General features: G+C 41.9%; 1 protein-coding gene across 5 annotated transcripts in view; it reads left to right on the top strand.

Moving 5' to 3' along the window:
- rusc2 (RUN and SH3 domain containing 2) overlaps positions 1 to 14,613 on the top strand; it is a 42,602-nt gene that overhangs the window by 11,403 nt on the left and 16,586 nt on the right. For 4 of the 5 annotated variants that reach the window (XM_004555661.6, XM_023152555.3, XM_004555658.5 and 1 more), the window contains exons 3-4: positions 9,229 to 10,992; positions 12,110 to 12,653. In XM_004555661.6, coding sequence (XP_004555718.3) covers positions 9,424 to 10,992; positions 12,110 to 12,653 — 2,113 coding nt within the window. In that variant the 5' untranslated portion in view covers positions 9,229 to 9,423. The remainder of the gene's footprint in view (positions 1 to 9,228; positions 10,993 to 12,109; positions 12,654 to 14,613) is intronic. The other variant, XM_004555659.5, reaches the window with a different exon arrangement.

Here is a 14,613-nt window from a genome sequence, read left to right as displayed (position 1 = left end):
GAATTTGAATTTGTTGGTAAGTTTAGTTATTTTTCTTGGCTGTATGTGGATCTCTGATGGCGTTTGGCGGGATGGTCCAAAGAAACTGATCGTATACATTCATCTATGAATTTTCTAATGTTTAATAGAAATTCCGTTTACGAAGGAAAAAACAAATTAGTCCTTATTTTGGAGCAAATTCAACTTTTCAACATGTTTTTTTTCTTTTTTTTGTTTGTTTGTTTGTTTTTTCTTTACCTGACTGGTGATTCTACACATGTAGTTCTTAGTAACTGCAGTAAAACTACAGCTATGGTTGCTTTCCCATTCATTTAAATTGGCTGCAGAGGCAGTACAGGTATAGGTGGTGTACAGCAGCTCCTTTCAGTTCATTCTTTGTACCGTTTTGTATGAGCAGGGTGCTTTATTTTCAATTGTTCTGCATCCTCCAGCCATTTAATTATACTTCTAAGACATTAAATTATTCATTTAATACGTTTTTTCTTTCTTAAAAAATATATGTATAGTGTGTGTGTGTGTGTGTGTGTGTGTGTGTGTGTGTGTGTATATACACACACACACACACACACACACACACACACACACACACACATACTAAAGATGTGAATTTGAGTTTGTTTTTACGTTTTTAAGCAGTTTTGATACAGGCCAGTTTAAATTCGACGTTTTATTATTTTTTCTGAATCTGCCTGAATCTGTTGTCTGTCTTGACTTCTTCACTGAAACAAGTTGTCACCTGCTTGTGTTTTATTGCAATAAATATGTGTCTGGCTGTGCGTGGACTTCATCCATCATCATAATTGCTGTTGCGTCTGGCTGTGCTGTCTCTGCCCGTCGAGGGTGTGCCGTCACTCGGATGCACCCCTCCTGGGCTTAGACTCATTCCTGGAAGTACAGCCCCGATGATTTAAGAGGGAGGATGTCCTTTGTTACAGCTTTGCTTTCCTTTTCCTCTCGTGTTTCATAAATAGGTCAGTTTCCCACCCTAGTTAGCATCTAAGCTATGCTGTTAATGCTTTCAGAGGAACCCATTAACGACGTAGTTGTGGAGAAAGATAATAATGGAATTGATTTTTTTTTTAACAAGAACCTTTTACTAATCCGTAGTTATCAGAGTGTCAGAGACCAAAAATCGTCTTTTTTTTTGTTCTCCATCATTATCACATTATTGATTAACTGTTTCATGGCGAAAAAACCTCTAAAAATACGGCAGTACAGCTCCTTCCTCACACGATCCTGAGTGTTTGTCACGGTACTGGGTCACGGACTCAGTGCTTTGTGTTTATTGGTGATTCTAGCTATAATTATGGTTTTCTGCTAATGTTACGTCTTTAGTCCTTGGGTTGTGGTTTCTGTTTTGTATCATCTCTGCGGTTCAGGTTCCTGTGTTTCCACGTCTTAGTGTCTAGTCTGCGTCTTAGTTTCCTGTTTTACTTTGGTAGTCCTTGTCCCATGGTTATGGTTTCAGTTCTGCCTCCCCGTGTCTCGTGTTTCCCTCCTGTCTCCCATTCCCTGATTACACCAGTATGTATTTAAGCCCTGTGTTTTTCCCTGCCCGTTGTCGTGTCCTCTGCGTTAGTTGTGTATTCATCAGTCCATGGGTGTAACTTTGTGCTGAACATTGGGGGGGGGGGATCAAGATCTCTGTCTAAATAAATAAATCTGGGTAAATTCCCAGATGATTAAACATGCAGCTATTTAGCTCGTAATACCTGAAATGAGTAAAGAAAATCAACAGCCTACTTATGCAAGATAATTCATCGTTTTATTGGGGGGGTTATAATGGCTGTGTCTGATTATTGTGGGGGTCATAACTCCCCTAACCCCCCTGGAAATTACGCCCCTGCCTCAGTCGTCATGTTTTGTCAGGTTATGTCACGCCACGTCATGAACTCCTAGTTTAGATCATCCTTCCTAGTTTGAATGTTGTTTTTTTGTTTCTAGTGCTCGTCTTGTGTTTCTTTTTCATTTGCTGCCGGTGAATAAAAACTGTCGCCTTGAGTTAAATATTCCGTCTTGAGTCCTGCGCGTGGGTCCAACCACTGCCTGCCACACAGCTCACGGTGACAGTGTTACTGTCAAAGCGGGCAGTTGTTTCTTTAAGCCACCATTCAATTTATTTGACTTGTCTTTAATTCCTATTTTATTACAGTAAATATCAGGGATGCTGTTGAGTTTTATCCAGTCTGAACACTGAAACATGATCATGAAGTTACAGGAAGTCTTTGGTGCCCTCAGCAGATTTGGCATTTAGTTATGTTTACTCTGCTGCAGGACTTTGGTTAGGTCTCAGTACTAAAAGGCAACTATGTTCGTCAGCAAATTTACCTGTTGGAACGTTTAGCTAAATGATGCTAAAACACTGCACAGTATAGGAAAATAGCACTGTGGGTATAAAATGCTGTGAATCTGAAGGTGCTGTGTTTATTTTGTCTTGTGTATTTTCAGGCTCATGACAGATTTGGAGACTAGTTGAGTGAATAAAAACACTAACAATCCGATGCTGCTGATTTCAGAATGATATTCTGGTCTCCTCGTCAGGTTTAACGGGGTTTAGACTGTTTAAGCATCAACAGTAGGACGTCCTGAGAGAGCTCGACCTTTCTGGATGAATTCAGGTTCTTATGTAAGCAGGTATTGTGTTGGAAGTAAAGAGAGACGAAGAAAAGAAATACTTTCTCATGCTGCCCCTCGTGGAGCAGGGCTCTGATTGGGTGGCATTGTAGCTAGGGTTTCTGATGTTGCATGGGAAATGGATTTCGATTGGCCAAACACAGCCTCTTTGTTCTTCTTAACCCGTTATCTGATCAGATGTGCTGCAATCTGGTAATAACACAGAATTCAGTCATGCTGCTGCTGCTGGCTTGTGTGAGGCTGGTTGTGCATGTTTTCTTAAGAAAAGTGTGCAGAAGCTTTCTCTGCACTGTATTGTGCTCTTTGTTGCAAAGGCTGCATAAAGGCTGATCAGTTTTAGATTAACTTTTTCACTTGTAGGACCGTTATTTATATTTGTCGGGGTGGAACTGTTGCAGTTATGTAACTGCATGGGTATGGGTGCCCCATAGAAATGCCAAAAAGATAAATGTGGTGGTTAATGCAGCATAATGGGCATTCACTGGACGTATTCACTGTTCACTCTGTCATTTCTGCGTGTGCCTGAATAGCTGAATAGCTTGGCAGCCTGCATACATTTGTCAATCTCTTAAGAGGCAGTTTTGAGACAAGCGTCACACAGCGCCGTTTCATTGCTGCTGATTGATGTAGCATAAATATCACGCTGTAGATTTAAAAAGGCTTAACTTGTGGGTCTGTGCCTAGATGTCTTCACAACCTAGCTGTTGATACTTCAATTTTTAAATGATTTTCATAAAGACACATGCATTAAATTAATGTAAGAAATTTTATATCATTTGCTTTTAACTGATTCTGTCAGTTTAAAACAAATTTCCACAGTAAATTGGATTTGCAAAAAATTAATTGCTGTATGAATGAAAGGTGAAACGTGGCTTGTAGTGAAAAATGCTTTGACATAATGTTTTTCCTCATAGCTGTTTTGTCAGTATCAGTCATCCCTGCAAACACTTTAATCCTCAGATTGTCTTTATTAATCATCAAAAGGAAACATATTTGTCACAGTTTTTCAGAAATTGATATCTGTAAAATCACTAAAGGATCGAGGAAAGCAGTGAGACTGTGGACTGTCATCTTGCACAGTCAAAGCAGATGATGTCACACTCGGTTACCTGGCTCATGAGGTGACGGTTATAAACAACAACCAGGATGTTGTGTGAAAAGTCCCCGGTGAACACAGCAGAGAGGCCAAGTGTGTTTGTGTTGCAAAGCAATAGATAATTGTTATTATTTGATTTTATTTTTGGTTTAACAGGCAGAGGCCCCTTTGACCAGTTAAATATAAACGCTCTTTAAGCTCACGTAAAAGTAGCTATTCAGTGTTTTAAGATAATGAGCAGCTTTTATTTTCCTTAGCATGAACTCTGATGTGAAAACTACAGTAAGCTACAATCAAAATCTCACTGGTGAAAGTCCAACAAGTGTCTTTAATCAAATTATGTTTATCACAAATTAAACGTGAAGAATAATGTGATTTCACCACCACCCAAACAGAATCTGTCTGCATGCAGTTCATATATTTCACCACAATCTTTGCTGGTTTCTTGTAAGTTGCAGACGATCAATAACAGCTGCAGCAGGCAGGGGTGAGTCTAAAGAGGGACACGGCGGTTTTTACTAATTATTTTGCACCTTTTAGATTATTAAACAGAAAATGTAATAGAAGTACAATTATTGCTTCAGCTACTCAGCAGTATGTAAAATGAGTTTAGTTTTGTTCAGAGACTAGATTAACCCACAAAGTTGGCGACAGTGGGAAGGAAGAACTCCCTTTTTAACAGGAAGAAATCTGGGAAAAACCAGGCTTAGAAGACTGATATATTTCATCACCGCTGCTTTCAGCAGTGAAATCCTGTTGTTATATGATGAACGCCCGCCTCCAAAGCAGACAACCCCAACTAAACCTGAGACCCTCCATCTTTTTGTTTTTAGAACTGAACAGGCTTCTTGTTTGAGAGATGAAATGTCTTCACACACGTGCAGAAGTCCAGGCACAGTCTTTTTCACACTCTTAGGAGTAGAAAAGAGATTCCTCACATGAATAGATCAATACTCTCATGGGCTGCTCTCCTAAAGTTCATCATCTTCACAAGAATTTACAGCAACAGGTGATATGAACGAGACAGCTGTCTAATCTGAAGACGCATTACAGTCTCGCCTACCTAACCCTGCAGATTATCTCATAAAACCAACTGGCTTTCCCTAACCTCGCCTGGAGTCTTTAACTGCGCATAGAGTCATTAATGTGACTCTGCTAACAGGAACCAGTGACAGCCTCAGATACATTGAAGGCTTCTTGGACCTGATACGTATATTATATGCAGAGATATGTGGAGTCTCGGAAGAAAGGAGCAGATTCTATGATGTTGTATACTTCACTTACCTTTCTGTTCCACATGAGCGTTTGTATTCAACACTTAAAGAGAATACGCTGCAAGAAGATTAGACTTATTCTTTGGTGGTTTGTTGCGTCAGGTGTCTTTGTGTCGTCTCTGTTATGTAACAACAGGACATCATGTTGCTAAGCGTAGTAGTAATGAGATGTCAGGCTTCTGATTCTTACCACACAAACAAAACAAAATGCACTTTTCTGTTTGAAACGCACATAAAAGTGCATGATGAGTGTGTTTCATACGATACGCCGATTGAAAATCGTTCTTATATTAGTCCGTCAAGAAAAGGAAAATTACATGAAACTGTTTATGATAAAATGAAAAGCTGTGACGATTTTTAGTGCTGTAATGGTTTAGTTTAGGCTTTGGTTCAGAGCGGCAGCTAAGAAACGTCTTATTCTCTGTTTCAGTCGCTACAATTAATTTATGGCAAGTAGTCACAAAACAGGTATTTTTAATTAATGATGCCCTAAACAAACAACCGATGGTTTATATTTTCTGTCAGTCAGCTTCTTCTGATGGTCTGCGATTATAACTCGATTCAGTATCCTCGCTGTGATTTTTAAATGCAGTGAGGTGAACGTGGGCTCAGATCTTGGTCCATGTTGTTTGTTTACTTTGCTGTTTAATCCAGGAGGAATTTAAAGGCTTTTCCATCCTTCGCTATCACATGAAAGACAACTTCCACCCAGGCAGGTGCAGGTTCACATTCACTGTGGGGGGTTTTCACACCGTGACGAACAATAGTTTCCTTCCTGCTATAATTTATCAGTTCAAGATACTTTTTTTTTTGTGCCTGTCCTGTTTGGCTCTTTTGCCATCAGAATTGTTGTCTAAAGGCAAAGAAAGATGCCCAACGGATTTACTTTACCAAATTGACCATCCCAGCCTTGCCGTAATGGTCCATTTGATTCACCTTTTACTGTTTATTTTATTTTCACTTACTGAATACGGGACAGACTTGACTGGGAGAAAGAAAGAGGGAAAGAGAAACAGCTGAGAAGAGGGACGGGGGAGAAGGGCAAAAGACAAAAACCAACAGAACGGGCAGAGGGAAAAAAAAAAAAGTTCAAGATACTAAAAAAGAAAAGTCAGAAAATGTCATGATTTATACCTGCAGCACAGGTTAGTGGGAACCCATCACTTCTTTGTTCACAGCTTTGAGATAAATAGGTTGAGCTCCACTTGAGGTGAAATCCAAGTCCATCCCGACAGCAAATACCTCTGTTTAAAAGGTCAGATATCAAGAGAAGCATCACAGTTATTGCAGTGCCACCAAGTAAACCTGTCACACAGTGCGAACACGTAGCTGTAGAGCTGCTGTGTGTCTTTGCCTCCATCGTGATCGTGACGCTCTCACCAGCATTTATATCTTCATCTTCTTATCCATGCAACTGTTAGCAGTGCAGCTTTCCAATATGCTAAAATGTGGCTTTTGCTTTTATCTTCAGATCTGATTTCCCACTTTTTTAGTCACAGGCGCACTTAATCTGAGATTGCGTACAGTACATATCAGTCTGGACTACACAAAGGATAGAAAGGTGGTTTATGAAGCATTTCTACATAACTTGAGTAGAAAAATCCTATAAACAAATGATGGAGAAGCTTCCCAGCGTCTGAAATGATAAAGAGCATTAAAGCCTGTGTGAAATGTTGTTACTGCAAATAGAGCTGCATTTTACTTCCTCTGGGGAGGAAGTGGGAATCTGATGGAAAAATGACTTTCAGTGTATTTATTCACCTCAGTGCGGTGAGAATAGCATGAGGAAATACATCATTTTTGTGTAAATTTTCTGTAACGACACCTAATTTGGGAGTTACATGTATTGACATATAAAGACACCTTTATCTATAAAGTTTCATCAGCACGAACGCTGCTGGGCTGTAATTGAAAAATGACAGACTTGATGGAGTGCAAGGTAGTGCATACTTACCTGCAAACAAAAGCAAAGTAATATTTTTTTCCTTATTTGAAGATAAATTGCATGCTAGGTAAATGTGTGTTTGCACCAACAAATATAATCTGACAGCAAGAAGATGTGAGGGCCTCGTGGAGATTTGATCGTTTGAGGGGCAAGAGAAGGATGAAGGCTCAATCCTGTGTCTGTTATTTAGGGTGTGATGTGAATAAGGATGAGATCATAGTCCTGTTTAAGAGTCAGCTGTTTGGTGTGTTACTGGCTCTCACTGTTTCCACTGCATGTGTTTCTCTACAGCTACTGAAGCTGTTTTAATAGGATTACTTTACATTACTACAGTTTATTAAATGTTTTGGGAGACTCGCTGATCATTGGTGGAAACAACTGTGCATTGTGTTTTGTAGTTCCAGAACTCTAATTTCTCTTTTTACTACATTTTAACAACAAGTATGGTTGCAGTGGAGGATGCTGTCGAGGATGCTGTCGAGTTTTTGGAGTAACAAAACCACATTAGGACTATTAATTTGATCGTCTGTGCATGGTTTTTGACCTTTTGTAATGCAGCTCTGGTTTCCCGTTACCTTCTCCTGAAAGTCTGTCATGTGGGGAAGAAACAAAAAATTGCTAATAGAAGTTTAATTTTTACTTATTAAACTGAAAGGGACAGACAAGCTTCTGTCACAGTGAAAAGAAAGAGACGGCAAAACCTAGAAGCTGATCACTAAAAGAGCAAGTCAAGAAGGTTAAATGATTAAAAACACCCTCCTCTTCACTGAGCAGGATTTAGCAGTCAGCAGCAGACTGCAGAGTCGCTCTGGCTCTCCTCCCTCTGGCCTTAAGTACTCCTGGTCTAATTGCAGACTACAGACATTTGCTCAGAAGGGAGGCTGAAGAGAAGAAAGCAAGACATGCAGGAACTACCCCTGAGCTCAACCAACCCAAAACAAAGAGACCATTGCAGAGCTGCTTTACACAGAGCTGCTTTACACAGTGCTCACTGTTTTCATGCAGCAGACTTTGTTCTTACATTATGTCCTCTATTTTTCTCATGTCTAACATTAGTTAAGCTAGCAACAAAAAAAGAAGCTAGGTGTGTTTAGGCTTTACTAGAAGAAAAGTGGCTTGAGAACAAATAAACACACTCATCTGTTCCTGTTGTTTCATAAATTACTCGAACGTTAAAGTTTAAACACAGTGTGACCTCAGGTATGTGAGCCCTGTTAGCTGTGTTAGGATGCTCCTGTTGCTGGGTGGATGCTTCCATTAAAGACTAAAAGTAAACACAGAATCTAAATTTTCAGTTATGGGGAGTTCATCAAGACTCTTGTTTGCTTTGGGAAAGGAAAACTTCAGTCACTGGTTTGTTATTGCTTTCCCTGGAGGGGCTTTACAGTGATTGGTTTTGGGACTTTGGGGTTAGCTGATCCCGTGTATTACAAGCTAATGAAAGCTCTGATGCTCCTTGAAGGACGAGGTTTTTGTAAATGATTGTGGTTTAAGCCATTCAATACTTTAACTGTACTTATATTGTATGGTATACAGTATTATGGTATGCTGTAAATACTATATGGTAACTTTACAGAAATATGTGATTTTTTTTTTTTTTGAACTTCTGTGCAAGATGTAACAACGCACTAACAGTAAGAGCTAAGTCTTCAGCTAAGAAAACCATATGTCGTTTATTTATTCATTAATCTGAGAGAACTGAAATGCAGTTTGTGAAGGGCAGGAGAAGATTTGTGCCTCAAGACACTGAAAGGGACATTTTAACAGTTTGTTTTACTCAAACTGAAAGCTCATTGCTGTGGTTTCCATTTGATCTCAACCATTCGGCCAAGAAATTGCTCAAGAAAGAAGAAACATCTATGGAATAGAAGTTGATTTATCACATTATACCTGGGCAGATTGTCCGTGGATATCTTGATGGTGTCGGATATGAGGACAGAATATCACCATAATATTGGTGGAGCTGCTAGTAAAAAGCATGCAGCTGGCTGCGGTACATAGGGTACCAAAGTCCTGGTACCCTAACTGCCTCTGATGTTACCTACTAACTGAAAACTCTGCTCTGATGTCCCATGTTTAACAAGGACACCAAACACCAATAAAACAGCCTTTTTTTTCCAGCTCTTTTTTTTTTTTTGTGGTCTAATAAGTTATGATTTTATCTAACACCGTTTCACTGGCTTTTTTTTACAACCTTGTAGCCTCAACCCCTGTGTGTGCATGTGCGCGTGCGTGTATTTGCCTGCTTTCCTAACTTCTTTTGTCTTTGTGTTTTCCAGATGTATCACTCTGACCATGGTGTAGACTTCCCTGACCTCTCCTTCCAAATCCCTGGCTGCCCTGCAGAGAGAGGCCCAGCAAACAGAGTGTGAATACAACTGCCAACACACCTCGTTTCAGCCTCCCCCCCCTCACCCGTACAGGGCCTCGCTCAGCTGCTGCAGCTCCAGTCCCTCCCTCGCTCCTCATAGGCCATGGACAGCCCTCCTAAACTGTCTGGTGAGACGCTGATTGTGCACCACATTCCCCTGGTGCACTGTCAGGTGTCGAGTAGGCGGCAGGGTGGCTGCGGGAGCTCAATGAAGAGGACCAACCCTTTTAGCCCACCAGAGAACCTGGGCTTGAGTCGCACCACTTCCCTTCCGGAGAGAGACGTCCTCCAGAGAGAAGCTCTCCTCTACAGCAGCCTGATCCAGACCTCTAGTGGCTCCTGGTCCTCCCACAATGGAGGAAGAGAAAGAAAGGGTGGCGGGAGAGGCGGGAGAGGCGGCAGCACAGCCAGCGATGATTCATCATTTGCCTCGAGCAATTCGGAGGACCAGCTGATTACAGCGCACACATTACCCAGAGCCAAACCGAGGAACAGGAATCCATTCCGTCAAAATCCTTTTCTGCTGAATACCGAAGAGGACGAGGATGACGAAGGGGAAGAAGATGACGGTGACAACCTCAGTGGTTACCTTGAAGACTCTTCCTTTCACCTTCACAGTGACGCTCACTCTGCTCTCAGTGACGGTTTGACTTCCTTCCATTTGCACGACCTTGGTTTTGCTCCCCAGCCCTTCCTCCTTCACAGCTCAGTGGGAGGAAGTAGTGGGGAGTCCCTGAGAGGTGGCGCCTCGGATCTTTCAAACCACCTAGAAGACCTCGAAATTTTGGAACTTGCCAGTCAACGGCGCCATGGAAGCAGTGGCTCCAACATGTCGATGGACTGCGGAGATCAAGATTGGGGTGATGACGACGAAGAAGACGAAGATCATCCGATGAGGTGTGGGAGAAGCAGCAAGACAGGCTCCTACTCTTCCAGCTCTTCCACCCAGCACTGCTCCTGCTGTACTCTCTCCCAGAATTACCCTCGGCACTTCCCCGAGGCGTTCTCCGAGCCGTTCTTAGAGTGCCAGCAAGGCTACGGCAGCGACTCCTCCTGCAACAGCTCCGATGGTGTGCTCGTCAACTTCAGTGCCATCTACAACAAGATGAACAACAGCGTCCCAGAGAAGCCACCAGTGTCCGGTCCCACCAACCTCAACAGCTCCACCGACCACTCCTGCACCTCATCTGCTTCCGATCTACCAGGAAACCGAGACTCAACTGGAGGGGCTTTCTATTTGGACCTTCACACTTCTCCAACCGAACCTCCCCTATCTCAACAACTTGGAAACACATTCCCTCTCATCCGTGAACCACGCCTGTCCTCTTCCTCCACCTGTTCCTGCTCAGTGGAGCACCAGGGGGCTCTTGACCTCGATGCCAACTGCAACTCCTACCACCCTCCTCACGCAGGGTCCTCTGGCGACCTCGCTTCTTGTCTCCAGAGTCAGGCACGACTGGTCGTCGCCACCCAGAACTACTACAAACTGGTCACGTGCGACCTTTCGTCGCAGTCGTCCCCGAGTCCCGCGGGCTCCTCGGTTCACAGTTGCTCAGACGAACACAGCAAAGGCAGCCCCACCCCGACTCAGCCGAGTGAGTACTTCCTCTTCAGGCAGCAAGCTTATGAGGAAGGAGTGGAGGAAGAGGATGAAGAGGGAGAGACATCTAGGGTGAGTGGAGAATCCGGCCTCTGTAGTTTCAACAGTTCCTAATCCATTTCAGGATACACTGCATGCAAAGGTCCACACGAGAGTGGAAATGCAGTCCACTAGAAGTGCGACCAAAGGGTCAAAGTTCATCAGCTATTTTGTGATGTAAAATTGTAACACTGACAAAACTAAAATGTCACATTGGGTTCCATTTGATATAATATGATTATAATCGAATATGATCAGTGACAGTTTTGTTTTCCTATTTATTATGTGTAAAGGTAAATACACTGATTTACTGAATAACTGCAGCACTTAACTGTAAATAAGGATTTATGATGATAAAGAATCTATAATCCAAGTCGAATGTAAAAGATCTAGTCTTTGATTTATCCTCCACTGAATCTGTGTTTGATGTTTTTAGTTAAGTAAAGGTCAGTTTAATTACGTTACACAAACAAGTGATTATGATGTAATGTTTATTAATTGTCTCTCCCCTCCAACTGGTTGTGGCAGATAGCTGCACCTTCTCAGTCTTGTTCTGCTGGAGGTTTCTTCCTGTTAAAGGGAAGTTTTTCCTTCCCACTGTCGCCAAAGTGCTTGTTCATAGGGGGTCGTCTGATTGTTGGGGTTGTAAAGGCTTTGAACTTATAATATGAAGCACTTCGCGGTGACTGTTGTTGTTATTTATGTAGCTAAAACTAAATTGGTCAGTGAAGCAAGACCAAATCAACAACAGAGACAGAAATTACATCTGACTCAACAGAAAAGGCAAAATGGGGAGAAGAAACATAAAGAGCTCCTAAAGTGTAAATTAAACTGAAACAGTGAAACCTTTAAATAGCAGTAACACTGGTATTAGTCTGGCACTGGCTCGTTTTAGACACTAGCCACCGTCTGCAGTTATCTGCTCATGTCTGAGGATTATTTTAGCACTTATGTAGACTGAAGGGTATTAATATCAGTCGGCAACAGTGCCACTGCCACTGTGTCAAAGCAAATCTGGATTAGTCAGTTTAAGCCTTTGGTTTGGTTTTAATTTGACCTCTTAACCACAGCTAGTAATGTGTTTTATTTTATAATCTCTTGGAAAAAGTTTAACTTTCAGTCTTTTCTTTTCATATTCCTCGTTATTCAGCAGGATGATGATGATGATAATGACAATGATGAGGATGAGGAGAAGAGGAAGAATCAGCAGGGAGCTAAAGCTGGTCCTGTGATTGAAGGCCAGGTGTATGTCAACATTTCTCCTCCTCTGTCTGGTCGGGGCGTTATTGGAGCGTCTGCAGGAAGCCGTCCACGCTCTCGCAGCTACGATCGCAACCTGGACAAGTCTCCGTCTCCACGGCTCGGCTCGCTGGAGCGGATGCTGAGCTGCCCCGTCCGGCTCAGCGAGGGCGCTGCCGCGACCCCACCTCCTCCTCCGAGGGTCACCTCCTTCGCAGAGATAGCTAGAAGCAAACGAAGAAATGGAGGAGCGGGTGGATCGCCCTCGGTGAAGGCTGCTTCAGACGCCGTCTCCTCTCACTCGCACTCCTCAGTGGACTTTTCTCCGATCCTGGAGCAGCGTGTCGAGGCTGACAGTCAGGCCCTGTCGCCTGTGCCCTTTACCAGATGTTACAGTCAAGGCAGCATAGAGCGACACCTGGAAGGGGGGAGAGAAACCCGGGCCAAGGCAGAAGGTACACCACCTCTTACACTGCACAACAACAGTGTAAACCTCATTTATTCCTTCATTTAGGTTGCAAAGGGACAGAAGAGCTTAAACTGACAGTTTTTACACTTAGAGAATTTCCCATCTACATATCCGCCTCGAGCACATTAGCATTCATTTGTTCTCCTTCTGTCTACCTAATGAATGGAAGATACATAGTTTCCTTTGAACTAGGGCTGCTCAATTAATCGAATTTTAATCACGATTACGATCTGGGCTTTCAACGATCATTAAAAATGACTGAGCCGATTATTAGCCCCTCCTTCATTTATCCGCGACACCTTAAAGGCCGGTTCGTGAAAATATTGTCGGGCATAAACCGGTCCGTGGCGCAAAAAAGGTTGGAGACCGCTGATTAAGAGGACCCGAGGGAAGCGTGGAAAGCTAAGCAGAAATTATTTGGAGAGGAGAGTGACTGCCATGGGTTGAAAAGAGTTTAAAAAAAAAAAAAAACTTCAGTGGTGTTGCACACTATTTTATATTATTTTTTTAAAGTCATTGAAGCCGGTCAGAGCAGCACGCTCCGTTTTGTGTAACTATTTTTAAATCCCTGTAGAACCTGAACCGTGTAAGCTAGCGCAATAATTTGTTTTGCATATGAAACCGGAGGAGTTGTACTTACATCTTATGCCATCAGCTTGTCCTCGGTCACGGTTTCCTTCCACATAAAGCTTTGCAAAAATTGCATAAAAAGCGCTTGCAGGAACAAAAACATAATATTCCAGAAACACGCTTTGCCGATCCGATCAGCTGTTCGTAACACTTCCCACAGTGAAACAGACGTCGGCGCGAACTATCACATGTCGGCCATTTCCTCCCCGAAACCGGAAGTGACGTCATTTTCGCGAAAATGTAGTTTTTTACTTGTAGGCCTTAAAAGCCTATACTGGTCATGTTTGACTTTTCTGAATAGTTTCTGGGATGCTTAGAACTCGAATTGCACTGCTGGAAATAGTTTATTTTGATGCACCTGCTGTTTTCTTTGCAAATTTGCATCATAGGATTGTTTTTTTGTTTTTCCTGCAGTATATAAAAATTGCTGTATCTCCAAAATAAAACTATGAAGACACTCAAAATAAATTTCCTGTTGTTGTAAACTATTTTTTGCAACTTTTTTGTATGTAAAGTTTTGAGGGATAAACCTCTTAAATTTCTCCAAGTAGAAATGTATGTAAAAAAAAAAAAAAAAAAAAATTTAAAAAAAACGATTTTCAATTTTTTTGTAGTTTATTGCACTTTTTTGCAATTAATGTAGTTACTATGGACTTAATGCAGACATATTATTAAAATATGGGCTATAACAGTTGTATAGCAACTTGAAATGCTCCCACAAATGGCACTACAGCATGTAAAAAAATAATATAAGCTCTGGTGGACTTGGTTCTATGGTAGGTCTTAAAGGGTTAAATAAATATCGTCAAATAATCGAGATCTCAATTTCAGTGAAAATAATCGTGATTATCATTTTTGCCATAATCGAGCAGCCCTACTTTGAACTAATCTGGGCTCTGCAAACTCCAGTGGAAAGTATTTGGTTTGATAAAAGCTGATGTCACGCAATAATGACATATAAACGCAACATGTTTGGGAAGTTCCCCCTGCACCCTGAGCCAATAGCAGCATCACGAAGGTATGAATCATGTGATCAAGCCCTGACTGTGAGTTCGTTATAAGGGAAAGAAAGAAAGTTGTTTTAAAAATCAGAAACAGTTAAAACCTTTCATTCAATTGTAAATATGCTGACATTTCTACATACTTTATAGACTTACTTTAAACAGCAGATCATCAAATGTGAACAAATGTTGAGGTAATATCCCTCAGGTGTGGACAGGCATTTTGTTCGGCCGTGTTTTTTCACTTTTTGGGTGTAAGATTGCGCCCCTGAACAAGCAGGCTGATGCCTGTGTGTGTGTGTGTGTGTGTGTGTG

Source organism: Maylandia zebra, linkage group LG12, assembly GCF_041146795.1.
Source record: "Maylandia zebra isolate NMK-2024a linkage group LG12, Mzebra_GT3a, whole genome shotgun sequence".
NCBI classification, from domain to species: domain Eukaryota; kingdom Metazoa; phylum Chordata; class Actinopteri; order Cichliformes; family Cichlidae; genus Maylandia; species Maylandia zebra.
Note: the sequence above shows the minus strand (reverse complement) of the source record. Positions and strands in the feature narration are given on the sequence as shown.